Below are 12,212 nucleotides of genomic sequence, written 5' to 3'. Positions count from 1 at the left end.
CCCAGAGTCCTCAGCGTCTCCTCATGGGACATTCCTTCCAGCCCTGTCACCAGCTTTGTTGCCTTCCTCTAGTCACATTCAAGGGCCTTCACATCTTTCTTACATTTTGGGGCCCAAAACTGCACACAGTATTCAAGGTGAGGCTGCACCAACACTGAATACAGCGGGGTAGTCACCTCTCTTGACTCGCCTTTTGGCATCCAGGGCGCACTTGTGACTCCTCTTAAGCCTACAGGGTGCTCCCCCCACAATTGGACAAGCTGTCCAGAAGGGTACTGTGAAGGGTGGTATCAAAAGCCTTACAAAAATCCAGGAAAACTACATCCACCACCTTCCCTTCATCCTGTCAGTGGGTGACCCTGTACTCAAAGGATATTACAGTAGCTAAACTGGCCTTTCCCTTTGTGAACCTGTGCTGACTGTGCCTGCTGATTGCATTCTCCTTTAAATGTCTTTCAGTGGCACCGAGTATGATCTTCTCCATAATTTTTCCAGCTATTGAGGTCAGACTAACAGGTCTGTAGTTTCCTGGGTCTTCCCTCATGCCCTCCTTGTAAATTGGAACAACACTGGCTGGCTTCCAGTCACTGGGCATCTTCCCAGACTCCCAAGACCTTTGGCAGATGATGGAGAGGACTCCTGCTGTTACACCTGCCAGCTCCTGCAGTACTCTGGGGTGAATCCCATCAGGCCCTGTGGACTCATGAACATTCACCTGATACAACTGATCCCTTACGATTTCAGGATCCACCAATGGAAGGTCACTGTTGTCACAGTCATGGTCCTCCAACTCAGAGGACGAGGCAGCCCAAGGTCTGTCAGTATTATTAAAGCGTGAGGCAAAGAAGGCACTGAAGTCTTGGGAGGTTCTCTCTGCTGTCCTCCAGAAGCCTTATAGATAGCTGGTGTCCTGCTCTGTTTCCCCTCCAGCAGATATCGGGGGCTTCAAGTTGCCCATGAGTTGCTGTCCCAGGAATGTCTGAAGAGGCCTCAACTACTCCTTCCTGAGTTAGCCCGGTTCCTTGTAGCAGACACCTACTACAATGTCACCCATGTTGCTCTGTCCACTAATCCACTGGTTCTCAGCTGACCCATCACCTCTCCCCAGGCACAGCACCATGCATTCTCACTGCTTTCTCGCAGGAACAGCAACTCCTCCTCCTCACCTTCTCAGCCTTTCCTTCTAAAGAGCCTGTACACACCCATCATCACACTCCAGCTGTGAGAGCTGTGAACCACAGCTCCTTTAATGTAAATGTCCTTGGGGCTCTGGAAATTCCATGACTTCTAATTCCTCTCATTTGTTCTCCACACTGCATGAATTCCTGTGAAAGCTCTTAAAAGATGTGTCCAGCCCTGCTGATTTCCCAGAAAGCGCAAGAGATCATTTCCATGGTGCTGTCCTGTAGCATCCCCTTCTTTATGTGCATATGCCTGAGGTGTTTCCTTCTCAGCTCTGTTTTGCTAATTACCATGTCCCTTCTGATCTCATCATGTAAGACCCTTTCCTTGTCAGTACCATCCAACACTTCCTCACTTGGTCACTGTCTTCCTTCGTCAGTCATTACAAGTTTAATGTTCTTACCAGTTTGGCCAGCCTGTTGTCACAGACACTTTTGCCCCACATAATCAGATTGTTCCCTTCTCTTCCTAGCAGCGTTTGATCCTTATTGACAGACTCGTATTCATAAAAACCCTGTTGCTGACACCAGCTGCACAACCAATTTTCTACCTACACTTCTCCTCCAAACTTTCCCTCACCAGAAGGATTGAGGAGGACACTGCCTGCACCTCCATGCCTTTAACTGTCACATGCAGAGCCATGTCATCATGCGTGATATTTGCCAGGTCTCCTGGGGCAGTATCAGTGGTGCTCATGTGGAAGAGCAGCTGGGGGAATATTACAAGGGTTGGTCAAGTTTCAGCAGCCTCTCGGCAATGCACCCTTGGATGAAGGAGAGCTGACAGGGCTCCTCCAAACCTGCTAGAGGATTCTGGCAGTTTGCCAGAAGTCCAGGTCTCCTCTGACTATCCTTACGTGGTAGCAACAGACACTTTCTTAGATGGTTCTCAGGATGTCCAAGATTCAGGCTGACCCAGGATCTCAGACAAAGTCCCCAGAAGACATTGCCAGGACTGTTGAACAAAACTTATGCTGAATGCAGTGTTGATCCTGATGTGAGCAGGAGGCTGGTCTAGAGCCTTCCCAAGGTCCCTTCCAACATGAATGGATCAGGGATTTGGTCATCTCCGATGACAGCTCCTGCAATTCTTGCAGCCATGAATTCCTCCTGTGCCTGTGGGTGAGCACCAGCACGGTAACCCTAGAGCCAGACTTTCTCACTAATGTCATGTGGCTGGTTCAGCCTGAAACATTTTCAGTCCAAAGTGTCATCGTGACTGACTGCTGCTTCAGACAGAACAGGCCCTGTGTACAGCCTGCAACACCTCGGCACTGCAGAAGGATGAAGAAAGGGAGTGACGCCTGCAGAAAGTCACAGCATGAGGGTAATGATATTCCAACGTCCCTGAGGTCCCTTGAAAACTTAATAAAATAGAATAGGATTGAAGAGCCCGAGATATCTTAGGCATGCATTTACACGCTTGGATTTTTCACTATGGGAGGGGGCAGGAGCTGGGTTTGTTATGTGAGGAAAAGGGGTGGCTTTGGTGAGACCTAGTAACAGCCCTTTCACCCTTCCCAGGGGATCATCAAAAAGATGAGGCCAGGTTCTTCCCTGATGTGCGTGATGAGAGGATGATGGCCACTGGACATCCATAGAAACAAATGAAAACTGTGTACCCATGAAGACAGTCAAGCCCTGGAACAAGTTTCCCAGAGAGGTTGTGTCATGTCATTCCCTGGAAGTTTTCAAACCCAGAAGGAATAAATCCCTGAGGTACCTGGTGTGACCTGGCAGCTGCCCTTGCTGTGAGCAGCAGATCAGCCTAGAAACCTCTTGAGGTCCCTTCCAGCATGAGTGACTGTGCATTTCCTTCTACCACATTTTTAGTGATGGTAGGGAAAGCACTCGGGTTCCCTGTGAATAAGTCAAACATAATTATGTTCCCATCGTCTGTGTCTTTCTTGTCCTTCACCAGTCACTGCTGCTTAGATGCAGAGCTGCTTGACAGGTACCCCAAAATCACCTTGATCGTGTCCTTTGCTTCACCTTCTGTTTTATTTTTTTCCCCCATCAGAGACATTCATCCTGTGATCATCCTTGTACCCTGTCACCCAAACAGCCCACCTCTGTTTTCTCTTTTCCTACTGCCCCTTGCTTTGCTTGCTCTGTAACTCTTTCTGAGATGGTCAGAGTGGTTAATACTAGGTTGGGCAGCAATTCCATTAAAGTAGTACATCCTTTAGTGTTTGAGGTGCTCTGTAACTCCTCATGCTGCCATCTTGTAAGAGACAACACCATCAGGATGAGACATCTGCACAGAAACTTTAACACCTGACCAAACAAAGAGCCCTTGAGTCACTTTGCAATTTGGCCAACAGGAACCTCTTGAAGTTTAGAAGGAGAAGTGGCTAGTGCTGCTTCAGGGGGGAAGAATAACCCCATGCATCAGGGCCGGCTGGGACCTGAGAGGCTGAGCAAAGGCCTTGAGGAAGAGGGTCTGGGCACTACGAGGGACACCATACAAGCCAGTGGTGCATGCTCACCATGAACAAGGCCAGCTGCATATGGGACTTGATGAGGAAGAAGGTGTCCAACTAGACACGTGGTGGGCTAGTGTGTCTGTCTGTGGGGCTTCCTGCTCTGGACGAGTGAGGAGGAACTGGAGACGGTCCAGAGGAGGTTTGCCAAAATGATGTTTGGGGCCTCAAGCACATGGCGTGTGAGGAAGGCTGAGGGACCGGATCTTTTTCAGCCTGGTGAAATGGAGGCTCAGAGCAGCACAGTGAGAATCTGCAACAGCTTGAAGGGTCATTTCAGAGATGGTGGCATGCAGAAGATTGGTGCGGGAGTTAAACGCATGCAAACCATCACACAGTGATTAAGCAATGCCTCTTTAATATGGTGGACAAGCCTTTTATCCTGAAGGTGAGAATCACAAGATACAATCACATGGTACAATTCTTTCTGATTTGACAGGTAGCTTTGCACATGCTCCTTAGGCTCTCTTCTGGTTGGATGAAAACTGCCACATCGACATTGTACAAACTTCTTCTCGTCCCAGGCCATCACCCTGAAGCTGTTTACCTTCCTGGGTTCTTCCTCATTCTTCCAGGGTCAGTCCCTCGTCACATCCTTGCTCATACACAGGATTGCTCACACGTCCATTTTCTTGCAGGGACTCCTTCTGAGTCCCCACATATCCCTCTTTTTGTTTTTGAGCAATCCAAACCCCTTGTAAGCTTTTTTGCAGCGATTGTCTAACATAAGAAATTAAACATGGCAAAATAATAGCAAGCACAATAATCACAATAATTACAATGATTACTCCTTTTAACAATTCTTTGCTCGTAATAAGTTGACCTTGCCAAAAGGTTGTGGTGTTGGTGCCTGCCTGGGTAATTTGAGCAATGGCATTGGCCTGTGAAAATTTCATTTTTCCCAACTATCGTCTGACACAAACCCAATGAATTCTTGTGGGTCAAAGTGAGGGAATCTCAATAAGCATGTTCTGAATGGGTCCGACGGAGTAGCCATCGAAAGGCAGAAGGATTCTTGACCTGTCTCTTTAGCTATAGTTACCCATATGTCTGGTCAGGGAAACACTACTTTTGCTGGATGAGCATTAATCACTGTCGGAACCATCACAAGGCTTAGAATCACAACCTTGATCTCTTTTCCAAGATCGCACCCAGCAAGATGGAGCCCATCTAGTGCCGGTATCGGTAATAACGCAGGCATAGCCTCGACCCGTCATTGTTAGTTCCACAGGTCCTTTCTACTCTCCCTTAGCAATATCTTTGTACTGAGTAAAAGCACCATCTCCACACTGGTTTATACTGGATTTCAGACCCATACTTATGTATTACTACTGGTGGTTCCTCCCTATCACCTGTGAGCCGTAAGTAACTTAACACATACACCGCTTTTGCACGTCATTCTGCAACAGCCAAGACCTCTCCCCCTTTTTGTTTTTGCAAAAGCGCCTTTAAAGTTTTGGTGTGCTCTCTCCACTATGGTTTGCCCCGTAGGGGAATGTGGTATACCTGTGATGTGATGTATACCCCAGAGTTGACAAACAACAAAAAAAAAGAAGACCCAAATTTTTGAGAGGTATAGGCTGGTCCATTATAAGTTTCACGGGTCAGTTGAACTAATCTTCCATATTTTCTGGCTCATTCCACTCTACCGCGATGGTAACTTCTCACAGCTTAGTGCTTTTTCGTAGTTCAGTGTTGCAGCTGTCCGCTGTTTTTGCCCGCTACCTTGGCACAACTCAGCAGTTTCTTATCTATCTTCCAAGGCCTGTTCTTCTTAGCTATTGCTCAGAGGCTGTGTAAAGCTGCATCTGCAAGACTTATTTCGAGACTTCATCAATTAAGGGTTAGGCAAACTCCAAAACACAGCATACTTAAAAAGGTTTCACAGAATGGTAGAAACAATACAGCAGTTACAGTTACCAGAGTAAGGTAATTGCAGTACCCACAACTACGGGATATGAAGAAATACCACAAAAATAAACAGTAAAGAAAATACAGAATAGCAGACTTACTTAATGGAGTACTAACATTCAGATCTGCAATTGCTGGGGAACCCTGGATGCAGCGAGAATTTAGAGTGCCCTTCCTTGCAAACTGGAAATCCTACGCGATGCGTCCATCCGTAGGTGAGGCATCCAGCATCGCTGCAAACAGGTCCAGCCTCATATATCTACATCAACAGGCCAAAATAACTGGCAATTTTCTTTGAGCGGAAACATCTGATCTCATCCTCCTGTTGGGTTCCACCCAGAGCCTGGCCACCACTCAAGGCGGAAAACCAAGGGAGTTTCTAATAAGGTTAAACACTTGAGTTCTTAATTCTTAATATTGCTAAACAAAGAAAGCTGAATACATACATTCTTATAGAATTTCATCCTTCATTTTGCTTAATTGATCAATTGAAGAAATCACAAACTGTTGGTATAGGGGCGTCCACAGCACCTGCGGCTGGTTCCTGAGTGTCTACGGCTGCAGCTGGGCTGCGTCTCACACACGCAGAACAATCATACAAAGAGGCCTCTTACACTTATCACTCACACAACATAAAATCACAAACACTACAGAGATCAAAACACCATTAAGAATATATAAAGTCATTGCTAGTTGATTATGTGGTGCGTCCAGAAAATTCCCCCTTGTTTTATAGCGTTCACCATGGTGCAACCACTTCATGCACTGCACCAGCATAGGCTGCAATATTAGAGTGTTGCATTCCTCGGTTGGTTAACTCAATCATATCAGCTACAGATGCTCCATGTGGGAGGGTCGCTAGCAGGCGCTGGGTAGATGGGTTAGCGTTTTCAAAGGCCATTAACTTGAACATCTTTTCTTTCATCTCTAGGGTCATGTCAGATTGTTGTTCTAGGGAGTGATAAAGGCGGTCTACATATTTTGAAAAAGGTTCATTTAGTCCCTGTTTTACTGTTACAAACTTGTCCTGTTTCTTGCCTTCTGTGTCAGGTACAGACAGTAGGGCCTGACAGGCTATTGACTGTGATAGCCGTAACACTTCATTAGAGAGATTGACCTGTAGATCTACTGCGGTGAAGGGCCCTGTACCTAATAGCATTTGTGCTTGGACAAGATGAAGGGGATCACCCTGTGGGCGCGGACGAACCTGTTCTTCATTAGCTAACTTCGACCATGCGCTTTCAAATAACATTTTCTGAGATGGAGTTAAAATAACTGCTGCTATTTGATCAATATCTTTTGGAATTAACAACGATGACGAGAAGATATAGTGAATGATTTGTTTGGTCAATTGGTGATGAAGACCATTTTGGATTACTGAAGCCCTAGCCTTTTCAAGCAATTTCCAATCTAAGGGATCCCACTCATTGGCGCCAGTAACAGTATTAAAGGAAACTGGAAATGCTTGTACGGTGTCTGGGATAAAAGACCCTTCTATTATAGCATCTTTAAGAACTCCTTTCCATCGGCGTGTAGCTACAGAGGCACTCTGCACCTGTGAAGAAAAAAGATGCGAAGCTGCAGGGTGAGATGATGAGGGCGCAGTAGCAGACACAGGAACTGCATACTCGAGCGATGGATCCGGAGGAGCAGATGGCTGCGGTCTCGTATTTGACGAAAAAGTATATGATTTCTGCTCCCTCTTCTCTGCCTGTGATACAGTTAAGTTATCAAGCTTGTCTACAATGTGCAGGAGTAAAGTTTTAATGTCTGCAGAGCCGGCTTGTGAGGCGGGGCTCTCTTCTCCCGAGGGGTTGTTCTGTGAGGGTGGGATGGGCGGGCACAAATCCTCTGTACCCCCGCCCTCGCCTGGGTCCCGCCCACTACTGGCGTCTTTGGTCTGTTTCGGTTTCTCCTCAGTCGCTTTCCGGTTGGCATCAGACACCCTTCCGGTGCTTCCCGCCCCTGATGACGCAGTTTTGAATTTAGGTCCCGCCGCTCGCCGCGGCCCCGGCGGCACAATCGTTAAGTCAAACGGATTTTTCGGCTCACCCAGCGTGGCAGGCGCTGCAAGCGGCGTCGAGTCCCCCCCTCCCTCATCACCCCAGGGCGAGGGGGCTGAGGGGGGGGAAGGGGCCGGACCGTCCTTCCGGCCATGGTTGGGGCAGGGTGGTAGCGGCGGCAGCGGCGCCGTGGCTGATATATTAAGATTAGGGGCCGGACCGAGCGCTGCAGCGACATACGCCGCAGCCGTACGCTCACTACTCATCTCCTGTAACGCCTCTCGGATTAATTTCCATAGCACAGTGTAATTGTTAACTTCTCTTGCCGACTTTCCTCCATCATTGACCGAGTCCCATAGCTGTTTCCCTATGGCTTCCCAGGTAGCGGCTTCAAATACAAGCCCTGCACTGGGGATAAGTCCTTTCTCTCGGCTCCACTTTAACAAGCCTTCTAACGCGGACTTCTCATATTTTATCCCTCTCACAGAGAGGATAAGTTGGAGGAGTTTTACTACTGCTTGCTCGTCTCTAGTAAGCGTAGACCCCATTCCTCCCCGGCCGCCACCTCTCGCGGATCGTTAGCCGCCTCTCGCGGCTCCCTATACTCAGCCGCCTCTCGCGGCTCCTTAAGGGTACAGCGCGCTGATTCTCACCTTCAGACACCGGGGCAGCGTCTGGCTGAATTTCGACCGGCCTTCCCACGATAATACTTCACCAAGTCCCCTCTGGACTTGTGCTAATTTGATTTTGTCCCTGTTCGGGCGCCAGATGCAGAAGATTTGTGCGGGAGTTAAACACATGCAAACCATCACACAGTGATTAAGTAATGCCTCTTTAATATGGTGGACAAGCCTTTTATCCTGAAGGTGAGAATCACAAGATACAATCACATGGTACAATTCTTTCTGATTTGACAGGTAGCTTTGCACATGCTCCTTAGGCTCTCTTCTGGTTGGATGAAAACTGCCACATCGACATTGTACAAACTTCTTCTCGTCCCAGGCCATCACCCTGAAGCTGTTTACCTTCCTGGGTTCTTCCTCATTCTTCCAGGGTCAGTCCCTCGTCACATCCTTGCTCATACACAGGATTGCTCACACGTCCATTTTCTTGCAGGGACTCCTTCTGAGTCCCCACACTGGTGATGGTTGTGGTTCCTGTTCGGTGGGAGTGGTTATGGTTGCACCATGTTTTTCATGCTAGTGATTCCTCCATGGTGGTCATGCAAATGGTGGTTCCTCCTAGGTGCTTCTGGTGGTGGTCATGGTCGTTTCTCCACTGTGGTGTATGTGGTGGGGGTTGCTCCACAGTGGTGGTGGTGTCTCCAGGATGGTGGTTGTGGTGGTCTTGGTGGTGCGTCCACGGTAGTGGCAGTGATGGTGGTGGTAATGGTGGTTTCTCCACAGTAGTCATGGTGGTAGTGTTTGTGGTTCTTCCACGATGGTGGTAGTGGTGGTGGTTCCTCCATGGTGGTGCTGGTGGTGGTCATGCTGGTGGTGTTTCTTCGACAGAAGTGGTGGTGGTAGTGGTACTTCCTTGACAGTGGTGGTGATGGTGGTTGTGGTGGTGGTTCCTCCACAGTGCTGGTGATGCTGGTGTTTCCTCCGTGGTGGTGGTGATTTTGGCGGTGCTGGTGGTAGTTCCTCCCCAGTGGCTGTGTTTTTTCCATGGTGATAGTGGAGGACATGCTGGTAGTTATTACTCCATAATGGTGGTTGTCTTGGTTGTTCTTCCACCCTAGTGGTGGTGGTGGTGAATTCTCCACAGTGGTGGTGGTTCCTCCAGAGTTGTGGTGGTGCTGCTTGCACCATGGTGCTGGTACTGGTGGTTCCTCCATGGTGGTGGTGGTGGTAGTGTTGTTGGTTCCTCCACTGTGGTGATGCTGTGATGGTCTGATGAAACTGTAGTTAACGTCTCAAACATCTGATAAAGGACTTTGGTAAAGAAGATGGTATCTGTGGACATGCCAGGGTTGTGCAAGCAACAGCAGGAAGACGCTGTGAGAGAATGGGGTAAATGGAGGTGGGATCACACTTCTCTGAAGCCAGGCTTCCCTAACTCAAGCCACTCTGTAAAGATCCACTTTCATGACACATGCACCGAGAAGAAAGGTCAGACAATGGTCATACCTGCAGGGAAGGGGGGGGGTAACTTCCCAATGACCCCCAAACTCACCGACTCAATTCCAGAAACCTCAAAGGTACAAACTATACATGCATCAAAGCAAGGAGAATTCTAGACTCACAGAATGCGCATGGTGCCTAATTAGCCTAATGAGTCCAAATGCCTTTCTGGAGGAGGGGCAAGGAATTATAAAAGGACACGAGTCAATGTCCTGGGTGGTGCACCCCTCCAGAAGTGGACATGGAGACTGGCTGGACCAACGCTAGAACCAGGACTGGTGAAATCTTTCTTTTAGGTCTTTCTCTCTCCCTCCCTGCCTCTACCTCACTCTCTTTTTCTCTCCTTCTCTCCTTCTCATTGTCTATCCTTGTATCCCTGCGTATAAGGCAAGGCTTGTCGGGGCATGTTTACGGCTTGTTGGTGTGTGTTGTAAGACTGTGGTTTGTCGGTGTATGTTATGGGATCTGCTGCTTGTTGTGGTATGTTACAAGGTTTGCGGTTTGTCGGTGTATGTCATGAGGTTTACTGCCTGTTGCAGAGGTTGCAAGGCTTACTGACAAACTTTTGTGCCAATATCTGTTGTGAACAAATAAAAGTTTAATTTTTGAATTAAAGAATTCCTGATGTTGTTTCAACTTAATCCTGACCTGAATCAGCAAAACTGAGTTGGCTTCCTGAGAAATTGGGATGTGACACAAGCTCACAAACTCCATTTTCTTCTTCAGGTAAGTAGTTAGTGAGATATTTTCTCCTCTTTTAACAATCTCCCATGACCACAGTGGACAACTGTCCAACATCAGCTCCATCACTGAGTTCCTCCTCCTGGTATTTGCAGACAGACGGGAGCTACAGCTCTTGCACTTTGGGCTCTTTCTGGGCATCTACCTGGCTGCCCTCCTGGCCAACGGCCTCATCATCACCGCCATCGCCTGTCACCACCACCTGCACACCCCCATGTACTTCTTCCTCCTCAACCTCTCCTCCTTTGACCTGGGCGCCATCTCCACCACTCTCCCCAAAGCCATGGACAATTCCCTGTTGGATAACAGGACCATTTCATATGCAGGATGTGCCACACGGGTCTTTTTCTTTCTCTTCTTTATGGTAGGGTAGTATTTCCTTCTCACCGCCGTGTCCTACAACCGCTACATTGCCCTCTGCAAACCCCTGCACTACGGGACCCTCCTGGGCTTGTGTCCACATGGCAGCAGCTGCCTGGGGCAGTGGGTTCCTCAATTCTCTCCTGCACATGGCCAGAACATTTTCCATACCACTGTGTGAAGACAATGCCCTGGACTGGTTCCTCTGTGAAATTCCCCCAGTTCTCAAGCTCTCTTGCACAGATGACTACCTCAGAGAAGCTGGGCTTCTGATTAGTGTCTTACTAGCTGTTGGGTGGTTTATGTTCATTTTTTCACATGTGCAGATCTTCAGGGCTGTGTTGCAGATCCCCTCTGAACAGGAACAGCACAAAGCATTTTCCATGTGCCTCCCTCACCTGGCTGTGGTCTTTTTCTTTGTTAGCACTCCATGTTTGCCCACCTTAAGCTCCCCTCCATCTTGTCCCTATCCCTCGATCTGGTGGTGGCAGTTCTGTCCTTAGTGGTGCCTCCAGCTGTGAATCCCCTCATCTACAATTTGAGAAACAAGGAACTCGAGGATGCCCTGAGGAAACTGATGACTCGAACTTCTCATGGAGTAAGAAACTGCCAATTTCTTATGCATATTACTCATAATGTTTCTCATTACGGGCTCAGCCTGTCTTCTGGAGGTTTTGGTGGTGGAGGTTTTTTGCTGTTCTACTTGTAATAACATTGTGCACAAAGAAATGTCATTTTTCATACCATTTCTATTTTAGTTTCTACCTTTCTAGTGTTTCCCAGAGACTTGAAATGAGAGCTGTGTTCTCTGTGCATTTAAGAAAATAAAGCACCCTTCAGTGACACTTTGTCTGAGATCCTTTTTTTGAGACTTTCTCTGGGCCTGCAGGGACAGTGCCTTTGTGCAGAGGTGGAGGGGAAAAGAGTCCCAGCACAGTAGCACTGCCAGGCAGCTCCAGCACTTGGTCTTTCCAGAGCTGTTCGCTTTCTAATTCCACACTCTCCTTCTGAGCCCCTGTGCAGTGTAAGGAAGGACTGTTCTTACAGCTTGGTCACAGTCCTTTTGTGTGGCAGTCCTGTGACTGCAGGCAGGGACAGGCAATGGGCACTTCTGGGATAGAGTTCATTGCCATAACAGTTTCCATCATACAAGGAGATCTCCTGACGGCAGTGCCTGAACACTTAGGTGTTCTCATCATAGAATTATAGAATCACAGAATAGTTTGGGTTGGAAGAGACCTTTAAACATCATTTAGTCCACCCCTTCTGCAATGAGCAGAAACATCTTCGACTAGATCAGGTCACTCAGAGCCTTGTCAAAACTGACCTTGAATGTTTCCAGGGATGGGACATCTACCACCTCTCTGGGCAGTCTGTTCAAGTGTTTCACCACCCTCATTGTAAAAAATA

General features: G+C 48.1%; 1 protein-coding gene across 1 annotated transcript; it reads right to left on the bottom strand.

Annotated features, from left to right (window-relative positions):
• Positions 1-4,005: 4,005 nt before the first annotated feature.
• Positions 4,006-8,345, bottom strand: LOC141936098 (uncharacterized). The gene is made up of 2 exons (XM_074852823.1): positions 6,022-8,345; positions 4,006-5,480 (listed from the first exon to the last, which is right to left on the bottom strand). Exon 1 carries the CDS (start codon positions 8,124-8,126, stop codon positions 6,315-6,317), a length of 1,812 nt encoding a protein of 603 aa, XP_074708924.1. The 5' UTR covers positions 8,127-8,345; the 3' UTR covers positions 4,006-5,480; positions 6,022-6,314.
• Between the last annotated feature and the right edge of the window lie 3,867 nt (positions 8,346-12,212).

Source organism: Strix uralensis, chromosome 31 (genome assembly GCF_047716275.1).
Source record: "Strix uralensis isolate ZFMK-TIS-50842 chromosome 31, bStrUra1, whole genome shotgun sequence".
In the NCBI taxonomy this organism is placed as follows: domain Eukaryota; kingdom Metazoa; phylum Chordata; class Aves; order Strigiformes; family Strigidae; genus Strix; species Strix uralensis.
The sequence above is the reverse complement of the archived record's forward strand: the minus strand, read 5'-3'. Positions and strand labels throughout refer to the sequence as shown.